Source organism: Bombina bombina, chromosome 1 (assembly GCF_027579735.1).
Source record: "Bombina bombina isolate aBomBom1 chromosome 1, aBomBom1.pri, whole genome shotgun sequence".
NCBI classification, from domain to species: Eukaryota; Metazoa; Chordata; class Amphibia; order Anura; family Bombinatoridae; genus Bombina; species Bombina bombina.
This window is the reverse complement of record NC_069499.1, coordinates 419,873,231-419,888,959: the sequence shown is the minus strand read 5'-3', so window position 1 is coordinate 419,888,959 and position 15,729 is coordinate 419,873,231. Positions and strand designations below refer to the sequence as shown.

General features: G+C 36.0%; 1 protein-coding gene across 2 annotated transcripts in view; it reads left to right on the top strand.

Moving 5' to 3' along the window:
• The window catches only part of ITGB6 (integrin subunit beta 6), a 330,575-nt gene that overhangs the window by 217,175 nt on the left and 97,671 nt on the right, over positions 1-15,729 (top strand). For both annotated transcript variants that reach the window (XM_053698353.1, XM_053698352.1), the window contains 2 exons: positions 2,684-2,845; positions 4,611-4,706. In XM_053698353.1, coding sequence (XP_053554328.1) covers positions 2,684-2,845; positions 4,611-4,706 — 258 coding nt within the window. The remainder of the gene's footprint in view (positions 1-2,683; positions 2,846-4,610; positions 4,707-15,729) is intronic.

Here is a 15,729-nt window from a genome sequence, read left to right as displayed (position 1 = left end):
ATTTGATTAGAACGAATGTATCAAAATTTGTTTTAACTTTCGAATTTCTAAAAACATTTGCTCATCCCTACCCATTCCCCAGTTTTGCACAGCCAATATGGTTATATTAATATACTTTTCACCTCTGTGATTACCTTGTATCTAAGTATCTTTTGACAGCCCTCTGATCACATGGCTATTTATTTATTATCTATTGACTTGCATGTTAGCCAATTAGTGCAGTGTCAGCCACAACTTCTCGGGAGATAGCACAATGTTATCTATATGGCTTACATGGATTAGCAGTCTTTTGTTGTGAAAAGCTAATAAAAAAGCATTTGATAAGAGGCTGTCTGTAGTGGCTTAGAAACAGGCAGAAATTTAGAGGTTTAAATGTTATAAAGTATATTAATATAACAATGTTGGTTGTGCAAAGCTGGGGAATGGGTAGTAAAGGCATTATCTAGCTTTTTAAACAATAACAATTTTGTGTAGACTGTCCGTTTAAAATATAATTGGTATTATCAATTGCTGAAGAATGCATAATAATTTTGATCAGCACTGCTGGTTCTGTGTAGACAACGCTGCTGATTCAATCAGCAGTGCTAGTTGCAATACTCAGATGTGTAACTAGTGGTGCTGATTGGATCAGTGGCGGTTTCCACCTTGGGACCAGCAGTGTTCTGGGGGTCCCGAGCAGCAACCACAAAGGGGTTAAACACACAGTAGTGCAGGTTCGATTTTCTTAAAATTACATGTTTTAATGAATTACAGCATGACATTTTTTATTATTATGGCCCTTTAACACTTGCTTTATCTTTTATGAGAGGAGATCATTTACAATGCAGTTAATGCCTTTGCACCAGCAGTACACACATAGTTATTTTCCCCCTTAGCTGCAAGTAATTCACACTGATTAGTTATTGTATTATATGTGTTTTTGAACAGAGGAAGCAGCAATTATATGTCAGACATCATCTATAAAATGGATACAGTTTGTATCATTTAATTAATAAGATGATTTATCAAGGCAACAACTACTTTTCAACAATATTTGAGACTAGTTCTCACTGTCAGGTAGTAAAGATAGCTTTATGATTCATATGTAGATATTAAAAAAATACCAAGGTGTTTTAACAAACTGTGGAGTCACTTGCAGTTTTATTAATATGGTGTGTGTAGCTACAGAGGTGGCATACTTCAAAAGATATTTCCATGTAAGTCTCAGATTTTATGTCAATACAAAATGATTAGAAAGTTCTATTTAAGTCCCCAAAATGTTTGAATTTTTAATGTACAATGAGGTATTATAATTGTGTAACTATCCCTGGCACCAAAGTTGAGAAAAAAAGGGTCATTCTTTGTTTCATAAACAGGTTTTTCAGTAGACATGTGCATGGCGAAAAAATTCGGTTCGGTTCGGTTCGGATCGATTCGGAATTTTTCGAAGTTCGGTTCGGATCGATTAGAATTCGGAAAATTATGAATCGATTTGTTTAGGATTCGTTTCGGATTCATTCGGATTCGAAGAAATTCGGCTGGATTCGGTTCGATTCGGTTCAATTCGGTTCGTAAATTCGGCATTTCGGTAAGTGTTAGGTGGGATTAGACTAGTATTATACTGTATATTAGGTGTTAACCTAACATACTGTACAATACTAGTGTAATCCCAATGGCCATCCGAATTTACGAATCGATTCGGTTCGATTCGATTAGATTCGGAAAATTCGGCAGAATTTTAATTCGGAAATTCGGTTCGATCCGAATCGCCGAATTTGCCGAATTTGCCGAATTTCCGAATCGAACCGAAACGAATCGCACATGTCTATTTTTCAGGAATGCAGGAAGCTTGTATACATTTGTTTCTGGGCGCAAATATTGAGGGTAATGCAACATTAAAACTAAAAAGGTTGCCTACTCACAACATTGTCACAATTTAATTTTTTTTTTAAATGGTGGCCATTTCAAGTGTCACCACAAGGCTGGGATAGGTGTTAGGGTTACAGTGTTAATGCCAAAGTTCTACAGGGGTATAAAGGGTTCAAGCAACCCATTATATTTATTGTGCTGAGGAAGAGACAGAATTCCCTCTCTCTCTTGCTATCTCTTCCTGCCTAGTCAAGTCCCTGCACCACCCTAAACCATCTAGTCAAACCCCCAGGCTGCCTGGCTCTGCTGACAGAACGGCCTATACTCCACTTCATCTATATTGACCCCACCCACTGAACACTTGAAACTCCAGCTAGGCGCTTCCCTGACTCAAATGTTTACCCCAAAACTGTAGTTTTTTTTTAAAACCTCCATTTACCTACCTGGCTTCTATAGTAAGCTACTAATCATTTCAAAGCAATGTGTTGCAGCCCAGACTGGTAGCAAATATATTAAACAGTGAATCCCAGATATCTCTAATGGAACATTAACACTTAAACCCTGATGGAGTAGGCAATTTTAGTAGTGATTTTTTTTTCAGTGAAAGGTTTTCCCATGTCTATAGTGCTTATGTTTATATAGGAAACGGAGATTAAACTGAAAATGTAATTCCCATAAAATAAGGTCTATGACAATGTGTTTTGTTAGGAAGTAAAGTTGTGTAGAGTAATAAAAAAAAAAAAGAAAATATATTGAAACTATTGAAAGAAGCCATACCAAGTTATAAGACTTACCCTTATCACTTAAACATGTTTTTTTAAACTTATTTTTACAGGAAAAAATTGGTTGGAGAAATGGATCATTACATCTGCTGGTTTTTGTGAGTGATGCTGATTCTCATTATGGTATGGACAGTAAAGTGGCTGGTATTGTGATTCCCAATGATGGTCAATGTCATCTGGACAGCAACAATGAATATTCCATGTCTACAGTTCTGGTACACTGATGTTCTTAATTAGAGTTATGTTAATGGATTCCCCTTATTGCTTAATGATGGTTAATATCAATCGTGCCTTGTATGTGTAATGAGACTGAGGGATAACTCCCTGCTCTACTCCCCCTTCATTTTAACTCCATATCCACCACTTCAGACTCACCCTGTTTGTTCTACCCTTATATTGATGCTGGGAATCATCCTTAGTGATTTTTTTTGGTCTTGTTAAATACTTAAAATCACTAATATTTAATGATCCAAATTTTAAGAGCTATTTAAATACTAATTTAGTATTTATAATTTGAAAGTATTTTATTGAATATGCAAAGTTTTAATAACAAATAATTCAGTTCACACCTATAATGTACATCTATTTTGGATTTCAGTATATTCATGAAAATATGTAAATCAGTATCTTCTCTTTTGTCTTATCTACCCCTACATTGTTATACGTTTCCCCTTTTTGGTATTCTACAGTTTCCTTTTGTTCAAAACCTAAAAAATATTGTTTCAGGGTTTTCTTTTCCAATTCATTTGAGATACCTGATGACACTTGTAAAATTGCCACAATATGGCAAAACGTTTATGTATATTTCCTGGACGGTAAAACTTGAGTCCAGTCATAACCAGTTTATTTGGAAAAAAAATATTTGTTTTACTTTCTCTCATACAGCATAAAATGATCCATTTTCAGATCAATTACATTTCCAACTTTCAATTCCAAATTGTCCGTCTTACGATCTGATTTTATCTTAAACTTCATCACCAGACCCTTTATAACTTGGTTCTCTATAACATGCAGGATTTCTCTAAAAAAAAATATTTCTAACACACACAATTTTAAACCACTACATGCTCAGTTTCCAACTGCCATTCCAAATACATTTATATACAAACAACACTTTTTTTTTAATATATATTTGAATAATAATTCAATATTTAATTAAACACAAGCCTTCAAGCTCGCCCGAAACAAAAGTTAAGAAGCAGCGGTCGTAAGACCACTGCTCCTTAACTCATCCACCACCTGTGAGGTGGCGGATAGCAATCATTCCGATCGGATGCTAACGGCCAATTGGCCGCGAATGTGCAGGAGGCAACAATGCACAAACATTTCACACAAAATGCTTGTGCAGTGATAAATGCCGGCAGCATATGCTGTCGGCATTCATCGATGTCGGGCGGACATGAACTGCTACATCGTATCATGTCCGCCCGACACTTGATAAATCGGCCTCTTAGTCTTAACTTCAAATGAGTAGTAGATTTATTTCTGGCAAATTTTAAAGTTATGTCTAATTCCACTCCCACTGCATCATGTGACAGTCATCAGCCAATCACAAATGCATATATGTATATTCTGTGAATTCTTGCACATGCTCAGTATGAGCTGGTGACTCAAAAAGTGTAAATATAAAAAGACTGTGCACATTTTATTAATTGAAGTAAATTGGGAAGTTGTTTAAAATTGCATGGTCTATCTAAATCATTAAAGTTTAATTTTGACTTGCGTATCCTTTAAAGGATGTGCTATTCTGAATAAAACAAGTTTTTGTTTTTAAATAGTGCAGCAGGAGTTGTCTGCCCATGAACTTAAGTAGAAAATATACAACTAATGCTGCTGTATTTGTTTCAATTTAAATTTGAAACAGCCTTTACTTAACTTTTATTTAAACAAAAACATTTCACTTTAATTGCTTATGATATGATTAGTTGATGTGTGCTATTGCATGGCAGCCTGGGTAATGTGTTATTTCATTACTTCTAGGAATATCCAACGGTTGGTCAACTCATAGAGAAGCTTGTGGAAAATAATATTTTACTCCTTTTTGCTGTAACTAAGAAACAGGTTCCTTTATATGAGGTAAGAAAAAGAAAAAAAATGGTATTCTTTTATATCTTGTTTTTTTATTTATGAGGCCAAACAAGAAAATAAATGTATAATAGCTTTTACTTGTGCAGGCTTTGTGTACTGGTTTGACAAATCTGCTTTCCACAAAACTTTTAAATTGTTTAATATGAAGGATTGAATTAGTCTGTGATTAATGTTGTTTTTCATAGACAAGTATGATAGACATATACTTTAAAATTGCACAAACAACATAATGAGCAACATTTCCTGTATCTTTGTTGTCATAAAAAAAAAAAGATCCTGCTGTTTTACAGAACAGGGGGTGCATGAAATAAAATTACTGTACAATTTGCAGAGGTCTTGGCATAGCTCCCAGATCAGAAAATCAAATATCTTCTCTTTCACCATTAAGCACAATATCCCAAGACAAATAAAATGCAAAACACACACACAAATACAATACTGAATACAAAGTATGTGTTTTTCAGTGGTAACAATATTCTCAAATATGCCAAAAAGAGAAAGGTAATGCATGTTGTATATTATTTGTATTGCGGATGACTTGGCATTTTGATATTTAACAGATTGCTGAAACACTTGAACATTTAAAGGGACACTAAACCCAAAATATTTATTTCATGATACAGGTAGAAAATACAATTTTAAACAGCATTACAATTTACTTCTATTATGTAATTTGCTTCATTCTTTAGATATCCTTTGTTGAAGAAATAGCAATGCACATGGGTGAGCCAATCACACGAAGCATCTGTGTGCAGCCACCAATTAGCAGCTACTGAGCCAATCTAGATATGCTTTTCAGCAAAGGATATCAAGAGAATTAAGCAAATTAGATAATAGAAGTAAATAAGAAAGTTGTTTTAAATGACATGCTCTTTCTAAATCATGAAAGAAAACATTTGGGTTTCATGTCCCTTTAATAAAGCACATACTGGTAAAATTATTCTTGCAACCTAAAATACTTCAAATTTCATGTTAAGGGTTAATGACCCCAAAATAAACTCCTGATACCTGGTTTGTTATGGTTAATGCTAGTTTAGCCATTATCTATATAATTTACTTAAAGAGACATGTAAGTCAATGTTAAACTTTCATGGTTCAGATATCGCATGACATTTTAATAGACTTTTGAATGTACTTATATTATCAAATGTACATTGTTCTCTTGTTATCCTCTATTAAGGGAATAGTCTAGTCAAAATTAAACTTTCATGATTCAGATAGAGCATGCAATTTTAAGCAACTTTCTAATTTACTCCTATTATCAATTTTTCTTTGTTCTCTTGCTATCTTTACTTGAAGGTAAGCTTAGGAGCAGGCCCATTTTTGGTTCAGCACCTGGGTAGCGCTTGCTGATTGGTGGCTACATTTAGACACCAACCAGAATGTGCTACCCAGGTGCTGAACCAAAAATGGCCTGGCTCCTAAGATTACAGTCTTGCTTTTTCAAATAAAGATACCAAGAGAACAAAAAAATGATAATAGGAGTAAATTAGAAAGTTGCTTAAAATGTCATGCTCTATCTGAATCATGAAAGTTTAATTTTGACTTGACTATTCCTTTAAATAGTATTTCTAGGTAGGCTCAGGAGTAGCAATGCATTACTGGGAGATGTTTGATGATTGTTAGCTGCACATATATGACTCTTGTCATTGGCTCATCAGATGTGTTCAGCTAACTCTCTGTAATGCTTTGCTGCTATGGAGCTGGCTCATGTTTAACTGCTTTGCAGGAGTTAAGCACATAGTTAAATGTAAGCAATAGTGCAACTACAAAATTCTGTTACACGTTAAAGAATGATTTTTTTTTTGCACTTTAGTGTCCCTTTAAAAAAACAATCGTATATTAGTATATTAGTAAATATAAGTTTGATGTGTGCACCTTCCAACAGGTTGATCGCAAATGGTGAAATGTTTAGTTCACTAATAACATCTTCATTTTGTCAGCCTCAATAAAGCTGAGGCTGACAAAAAAAAATCCACAAAACAAGAGCTACACTGGGTCATGATCTTACGTTGGAGGGTAGATGATTCAGGAATATCTGCATATACTCTTCTTTAGAATGTGGTTTATTATTGGACTAGCCCTCCAGTACCTGTAAAGGAATATAAGAATGTCCGGATATGCATACGGCTGACCTCAGTAGTAATTAAGATTACACTTCAGGAAAAATATATACAGACCTGGTTGTACATTTTGGATCTTATCTGCCTTTATAGATGTATGTTTCTCTGTGATAAAATCAGTTTGATTAAAAAAGGAGTTTAAGTAATGATGGGTAAACTAATAAAATATAAAAAAAACCTTTGAAAATGCAATGAAATTATAATGTCTTTGAAGAGTTAGTGCTTTAAAGGGACAATATACTCATAAGAGCACCTGATACTAGGAGGTTGATTTCTGTTGTTGCTTCTTGGTTACATAGGTTTTTCGATAGCTAATACTGCAGTACTGAGATTCTCAGTATAGATGGTGGTTTCAACAGGCAAAAACAACTATTTCAAATGACAAAGGTACAGGAGATATTTGTAAACAAATCAATGCACTACAGCAAGTACAATGGATCATTGGGAATACATTAAAGGGGAGGAAGAAACATCCATTTAAGACACCATAACTACTTTGCCTAGTACTAGGAAGTATAAGAAGTTATATAATTTCCTGAAACTGAACTGAGTTATATATAAACACTGGTTTAGTCAGAGAACACATTATAGATCCATTATTTCCTAAGGTAAGACTAACTGGCTGTTGGTTACTAGTAAAATGACTGATAAAATATACCCATAAACACATACACATTTTATGTACGTTCTACACTGTACATTTATGAGTTAAATTTTGAGTTAAGTTCCATTATAAAAAATAAATCATAGATATAAATAATAAATTAGTAAACATTTGTTAGTTTTTGTATTTGAGTCTCATACTTCAGTTTAGCCAAGTCTAAATATGCATTCAATTTGTTATCTACAGCATAAAACTGCAGAAAGGATTAAACTATATCTTTTAGCTACGATTTTAACACTAATCTAAGAATCGTTTTCTTAACGTGTTGAGTTACTTTTGGCTGTGATACAAACAACGCAAAGTCATGTGACAGTGAAACTGTAAAATTACAGTTCATTCATTAAAAATACTTTCCGTTAATTTGAATATAATTAAAAAAAACACAGTATATGGGTTAATTCTTGCTCTTGTCTTTGTAGGCCTCCTTTTTATATAAACACATTTTGTGTATGATTCATGCAAACCCTTTCATTGTTGGGACAAAATCTTAAAGGGGTATTAAAGTAATTTTCTATTATATTAATCAGAAATTAGTCACTGTATTGACAAGTATCTACAGTACATACATTTTTTAAAATGTTGAAAATGCCTTGTTGTGCATTCCAGGGACATATACATCTAAAGTCCTCTTATCTTCTCTGTTGAGACCAATTAGTTATAAATGATCAGAGTGATCAAACAATCACTGTGTAGAATTACCAGGGTCAGGGATGTGCTCTTGTGTCTCTGGGGAAATTTTAAAACCACAATGTTCAGAATTAAATTACAACAAAATGAATGATGCAAGTGCAACGCTTGATTGTTTATTACTATGCACATTTAAATATTTTATAGAGAATTTCATTTGAATATAATGGCCCATTAAAGAGATCCTTTTACCTGCCTATTGTGGCGTTTCTACTGTCTTGTTGCAAGTAGTGCCAGGAAAAAGACACAATATTTAAAAACAAATAGCTTATGCAGCTATCACAATACTGACAGCATTGCTAAATGGCATATGCCTAAATATTAAGAAATATTTGTCTTTTCAATGTAGCTAGGATACAGCTTGAGGCAGAGTTCCAAGTTAATGCTATGTTATTATTCAAGGAATGTTGACTAGGAAAGCGTGCATAGGTAAGAACACATGAAATGAAACCTCACAGGGCAAGCTTTTATATATTAAATTAATGCTAAAATCTGGGATCATATTGCTTTGCTGTATAAAGCTTTATAGATTCTAAGAAAGTGTGTACAATTCAGATTTATAATTAATGTAATGACAGTAAATTATTCTCTCTCTCTCTCTTTCCTTCTTTCTTTCCCTATTTCTTTTCAGAAATGCCTAAAATGATTTCCTTCCTTGCTTCCTTTTTTCTTTCTTTCTTTCTTTCTTTCTTTCTTTCTTTCTTTCTTTCTTTCTTTCTTTCTTTCTTTCTTTCTTTCTTTCTTTCTTTCTTTCTTTCTTTCTTTCCTTCTTTCTTTCTTTCTTTCTTTCTTTCTTCCATCCTACCTTCCTTCCTTTATCCCTTCCTTCCCTTCCCTTTCTTCTTTCTTTTTTGTTTCCTTCATTATTCCTTTCTCCCTTCCTTCCTTCCGTACTTCTTTTCTCCCTTCCTTCCTTATTTTCTTCATTCCTTTCTCCCTTCCTTCCTTATTGTCTTCATTCCTTTCTCCCTTCCTTCCTTACGTACTTCTTTTCTCCCTTCCTTCCTTATTGTCTTCATTCCTTTCTCCCTTCCTTCCTTACGTACTTCTTTTCTCCCTTCCTTCCTTATTGTCTTCATTCCTTTCTCCCTTCCTTCCTTACGTACTTCTTTTCTCCCTTCCTTCCTTATTGTCTTCATTCCTTTCTCCCTTCCTTCCTTCCGTACTTCTTTTCTCCCTGCCTTCCTTATTGTCTTCATTCCTTTCTCCCTTCCTTCCTTATTGTCTTCATTCCTTTCTCCCTTCCTTCCTTATTGTCTTCATTCCTTTCTCCCTTCCTTCCTTATTGTCTTCATTCCTTTCTCCCTTCCTTCCTTCCTTCCTTCCGTAATTCTTTTCTCCCTTCCTTCCTTATTGTCTTCATTCCTTTCTCCCTTCCTTCCTTCCGTACTTCTTTTCTCCCTTCCTTCCTTATTGTCTTCATTCCTTTCTCCCTTCCTTCCTTCCTTTCTCCCTTCCTTCCTTCCTTCCTTCCTTCTTTCTGCCCTCATACTTTCATGACATTTTCAGATTAAAGTCCAGTCCTATAGGAGGAAGCAAAACACCCCACACAACAGAGCTTTAACCCTTTGTTCCAAATGGATGTAGGTACTAAGTCACCAGTACTTTTTCCAGCATACTGTGTTGACATTGTACCTACATCCAACGCAGAGGTGCAGGTTGAGGTTCCCACTGTCAGCTTAGACAGCAGGAGCCACAACCAGGGGGCAGAAATATGGTAAATGAGCACTTATCCTGCTCTCTGATCATATTAAGACTTATCGCTGATCATTACACTGTCTGTGTCACTCTCTGTATGAGCCTCCATTGCTGCCAAGTGGGAGTGGTGGGAGGGAAGGAGGGAGGCAGATGGGCAGTCCAGCGGAGGGGGGGGGGGGCGGGGTTCCCTACAGTACAGGAATAGGATATCAAGGAAGACGGAGGGATGGGGTCCTACACCATATGGAAAAATATTGACTGAAGGCCCTATACTTAAGAAAAAATTGATATTGAAGGGTTTAGGGTGAGGGGATCCATATACTATAAAAAAAATATATAAAAAAATATTAAAGATAAAAACTTTTTTTTTTTTTTTTGAAAAAAATAATTTGTTACTGGCAGCATGGCATGGTAGAAAGCAGTGTGGGGGGAGGGAGGTTAGAGAGTTGCATATTTGTAGACTGGCTGCCAGAACCTAAGATAATGATGACCAGTGGGGAGGGAGGGAATAGAGCTGTTTGGGATGGATCAGGTAGGGATCAAGGGATGGGATGTGTCAGGTAGGAGGGCAATCCCTACACTAGAGCAAATATTATCCTTACAAGCTAATTAATTAACCCCTTTTCACTGCCTGGTATTTTAGAAGTGCAGTGCACATTTGCAATTCACAGCCTTTTAATTGCCAAAAAATTATAGCAAAGCCATGGATATCTGCAATTTCTGAATAAAATGGATGCCAGAGATGCTTTTACAACCATTTGTCTTATGACTGCAATCGTTGGGTGTAAATAATTTCAGTGAGAAAAGTATTTTTTTTTTATATGATCATATTTGGCAGCCAGATAGGTGCATCAAATGTACCACAGTTTTCCTAGGTAAATAAAAAAAAAACAGGCTCTATTTCTGTTTAAACATAGTGATAGCAAAAATGCTAAAAATTCTCCAGTATTTCTGATTATTTTCCATAGGGCTAGACACTGGGGTATTGCTTGCTCATAATACAAGGCTTATCTATACTTTAATCGCGATTGTAACGTGTCCGTCAGTGTCGCCAGTTGCGCACGCATCCTCAAAGGAATGTTGGCTGCGCGAGGCAGCCAAAAGAATGTTGGCTGTGTGCGCAGCCAAAAGAATCCACCTGGATGCAGCAAAGCTGCATCACGGTGGTAGGCAAAACCGAAGCCAAAAAAAAAACACGCAACCGCCCGTACGAAATAACGTAAAAACAAGTAACTAACCACCCGCAAGAAATAAATAAAAAACACGTAACCGCCCATACGAAGTATTAACAAACACCAAACCCGCCAACCCCCACATCGCAAAATAATAAACTAACCCCTGATCTGCAAATAGCATAATTAAAATATTAACCCCTTAACTGCCAACACCCCACATCGCAATAATCCTAATTAACCTATTAACCCCTAAACCGACAAACCCCCACATCGCAATAAACCTAATTAACTTATTAACCCCTAAACCGGCAAACCCCCACAGAGAAATAAACCCAATTAGTTTATTAACCCCGAAACCGACAAACCCCCAAATCGCAATAAGCCTAATTAAGGTATTAACCCCCAAACTGACAAACCCCCACATTGCAATAAACCTGATTAACCTATTAACTCCTAAACCGCCAACACCCCACAACACAAATAAATAATTTAATTACTAAGCCCCCTAACCTAACACCCCCTAAATTAACCCCAACACTAAGTTACACTTAAATAAAACCTAACATTAAATTGCAAAAAAAATAATCTAAAATTACAAAAAATAAAAAACTCTAAAATTACAGAAAAAAATAAACAAAATTATCAAGAATTAAAAAAATTAAACCTAATCCCTATGAAAATAAAAAACAAAAACAAAATATAAATACCCCCTAAACTAAACTACCAATAGCCCTTAAAAGGGCCTTTTGTAGGGCATTGCCCTAAGTTAAAGGGACAGTCAACATCAAAATTTTTGTTGTTTAAAAAGAAAGATAATCCCTTTATTAACCAGTCCCCAGTTTTGCATATCCAACACAGTTATAATAATACATGTTTTACCTCTGTAATTATCTTGTATCTAAGCCTCTGCTGACTGCCCCCTTATTTCAGTTCTTTTGACAGACATGCAGTTTAGCCAATCAGTGCTCACTCCTAGGTCACTTTACGTGCATTAGCTCAATGTTATCTATATGAAACATGTGAACTAATGCCCTCTAGTGGTCAAAATGTATTCAGATTAGAGGCAGTCTTCAAGGTCTAAGAAATTAGCATATGAACCTCCTAGGTTTAGCTTTCAACTAAGAATACCAAGAGAACAAAGCAAAATTGGTGATAAAAGTAAATTGGGAAGCTGTTTAAAATTGCTGCCCTATTTAAATCATGAAAGTTTTCTTTGGACTTGACTGTCCCTTTAAACAGCTCTTTTACATTAAAAAATTACTAAATCCCCCCTAACAGTAAAAACCCCTCACCCACCAAACCCCCCCCCCAAAAAAAAAACACTAAAAAAACCTAAACTACCCATTGCCCCTAAAGGGGCATTTGTATTGGCATTGCCCTTAAAAGGGGAATCAGCTCTTTTCCAGCCCATTAAATCCCTAATCTTAAAAATAAAAATCCTAACACTAAGCCCCAAATAGGTACTCACCATTCCTGAAGTCCGGCGGAGAAAGTCTTCTTCCAGGCGGCTCCATCATCTTCAATCTTCATCCGGAGCAAAGGCGGCATGGAGCGAAGGTGCGGAGCTAGCTTCCCCAATGTGTGGATCCTCAGTGGCGGTCCTCAATGGCAGCGGTGCTTGGTGGCGGTCCTCAGCGGCATTAAGGCTCCTCTTCATGCGATCGTCCGTCGCACACTGAAGATTGAATGCAATTTACCCCATATTTATTTGGGTACCCCATATTTATTTGGGTACCCCATATTTATTTGGGTACCTTACATTCCTATTGGTTGAAATTTTGAAATCAGCCAATAGGATGAGAGCTACTGAAATCTTATTGGCTGATTTGAACAGCCAATATGATTTAAGTAACTAATCCTATTGGCTGAATTTAAAATTTCAGCCAATAGGAATGCAAGGAATCCCAAATTGATTGCGGTACCTTGCATTCAATCTTCAGGGTAGAACGGACATCGGATGAAGAGGAGCCTCTATGCCGCCGGGGAACGGCGCCAACAAGGACTGCCGCCATTGAGGACCGCCGCTGAGGATCCATGCATCGGGAAAGACACCTCCGCACCTCCGCTCCACATCGCTTTCGTTCCGGATGAAGATAGAAAATAATGGAGCTGCCTGGAAGAAGACCTTCTCGGCCGTATTTTAGAAATGGTGAGTACCTATTTGGGGCTTAGTCTTAGGCTTTTTTTATTTTTTGGGGTGGCTTTTTTTTTTAGATTAGGGTTTTTTGGGCTGGAAAAGAGATGAATGCCCTTTTAAGGTCAATGCCCATACAAATGCCCCTTTAGGGGCAATGGGTAGTTTATGTTTTTTTTAGTGTTAGGTATTTTTATTTTTGGAAGTTTGGTTGGTGGGGTGTTTTACTGTTAGGGGGTAATTGGTAATTTGTGTAAGTAAAAGAGCTGTTTATGAAAGTAGAAGGATGTAGGCACTACAGTTAGGTGCTTTGCAAAAAAATCCATGAATTTATTGTGAAAAACGACATAAATTCAAAAGTACATGGACACAAAATAACAAAAAAGAAACTCAGACATGCAGGTGAGACAAAGGCAGGTGTCCAACGCCTTTCACGCCCCCTACAGGCGCTTACTCATAGACATAATACATGCAGTTAAGAATGTGCTATTTATACCTCTAAACAGGAAATATTTAACCCTTAGGTAACCACTGTGAAATTAAAATAACAGGCCAGCAAGTTGCTGTCTGTATACAATTAAAAGCACAAGAATATGTATTAGTAGAACTATATCTTAGCCTTATATTACAAGGAGATATAAATATATATGTGTATGTACACACATGGCCTCAGTATATTAATCTGAATTTAAGAACAGAGCAATCCATATCTCATAAATTACTTAAATAAAGTGACCCATTTCAAGGGGAGAGGCCATGAATCACACACACACGTATATGTAAAAGCTGCAAACCATAAACGGGTCAAGGCAATATCCCACAAAAACATAAAACAAAAACCACAAAGCAGTGATATATTTGGTTGGATAAGTACCATTGATAAAGAATTATTAGATTATATGATAGCCCCTTAGAGCCTTCTAATATAATGGACACATATGTTAGAACTAATATTGCTACAAAAAACACTTAATAGGAAATATAGCTATTCATCAATAAAAAAAGTTGATGTCACACTCCCTATTTATACCAAATGGACTTCTTGTTTTCAATTGTAGTATCCAAAATATTTCTTTTCTTTCCAATATTTTATACCTATTGCCTCCTCTTGGGGGCACAATGGCTGAGTCTATAAATTGTATGGTAAGGTCTGCTACATTGGTGAAATGTTCACCATTAAAGTGGTTTGCCACCGCAGACTCTTTTACATAATTCTTCATGTCCCTAGAGTTCTTTCTGAATTTCATTCTGACCTCTCTTGAGGTTTGGCCAACGTATTGACACTGGTAAATGTTGCAAGTGAGTAAATAAACTGCAAAGGTGCTGCCACTGTTTGCATAGCAATCAATGTTATGGCTCTGTTTGGTAACACTACTAACAAATTTGTTTCCTGGGCCAATCTGTGCGCACTAGATATGTGAGATTCATTTCGGATCGATTCGGAAATTCGATTCGTTTCGGCGATTCGGATCGAACCGAATTTCCGAATTAAAATACTGCCGAATTACCGAATAAATCCGAATTACTTCGGATTTATTCGGTAAATTCGGATGGCCATGGATTACACTAGTATTGTACAGTATAAGTCTAATCCCACCTAACACTTACCGAAATTCCGAACCGAACCAAACCGAATCGAACTGAATCCAGCCGAATTTAGTACATAATACTAGTCTAATCCCACCTAACACTTACCGAAATTCCGAATTTCCGAACCGAACCGAATCGAATCGAACCGAATCCAGCCGAATTTATTCGAATCCGAATGAATCCGAAACAAAACCGAACCGAATTTATTCGAATCCGAATGAATCCGAAACAAAACCAAACTGAATTGATTCAATTTTTTCCGAATTCGAATCGCTCCGAACCTAAATTAAAAAAAATCCGAATCGATCCGAACCGAACCGAATTTTTTCGCCATGCACATGTCTAGTGCCCATATATTGCAGTGCCTACTCATTCATTTAAAATTTCCTTGTTTTTTAAGCCAAGTTGAGCCAGTCTTTTAGGCCCTTTTGATGGTTCTAGGTGAAAGACTTCTAGCTAATGTTTTAGGATTTTTAGGTACAAACTTAAATTTTTTTATTAATGGCGCAAGGACTTCACCCCCCTCAAGTACATGGAGATTTTTCCTGAGAATTTTGACTATCTCAGAATACTGACTAGTAAATTCAGTTGTAAAAATTATAGATTCCTTGTAGGAATCATCCTTACTTTTACTGGCTTTAAAAGTAAAATTACTATGTTCCTTAAATTTGTGTGCATTGTACCCTCTGGCAGCAAGTCTACTCTTGAGTTCTATAGATTGTGCTTCATAGATCTCTGACGATGCAGTATTCCTTTTTAATCTTATAAACTGTCCTCTAGGGATAGCTTTGATGAGATGACTAGGATGCTGTGAAGGAGCATGTAATATCGTATTGCCCGCAGTGGGCTTACGATAAGTTTTTCTAATGATGCTGTTATTGCATATTTGAAGAGTAAGGTCTAAATAACTGACTTCAGATTGGTCAAATATTCAGGTGAA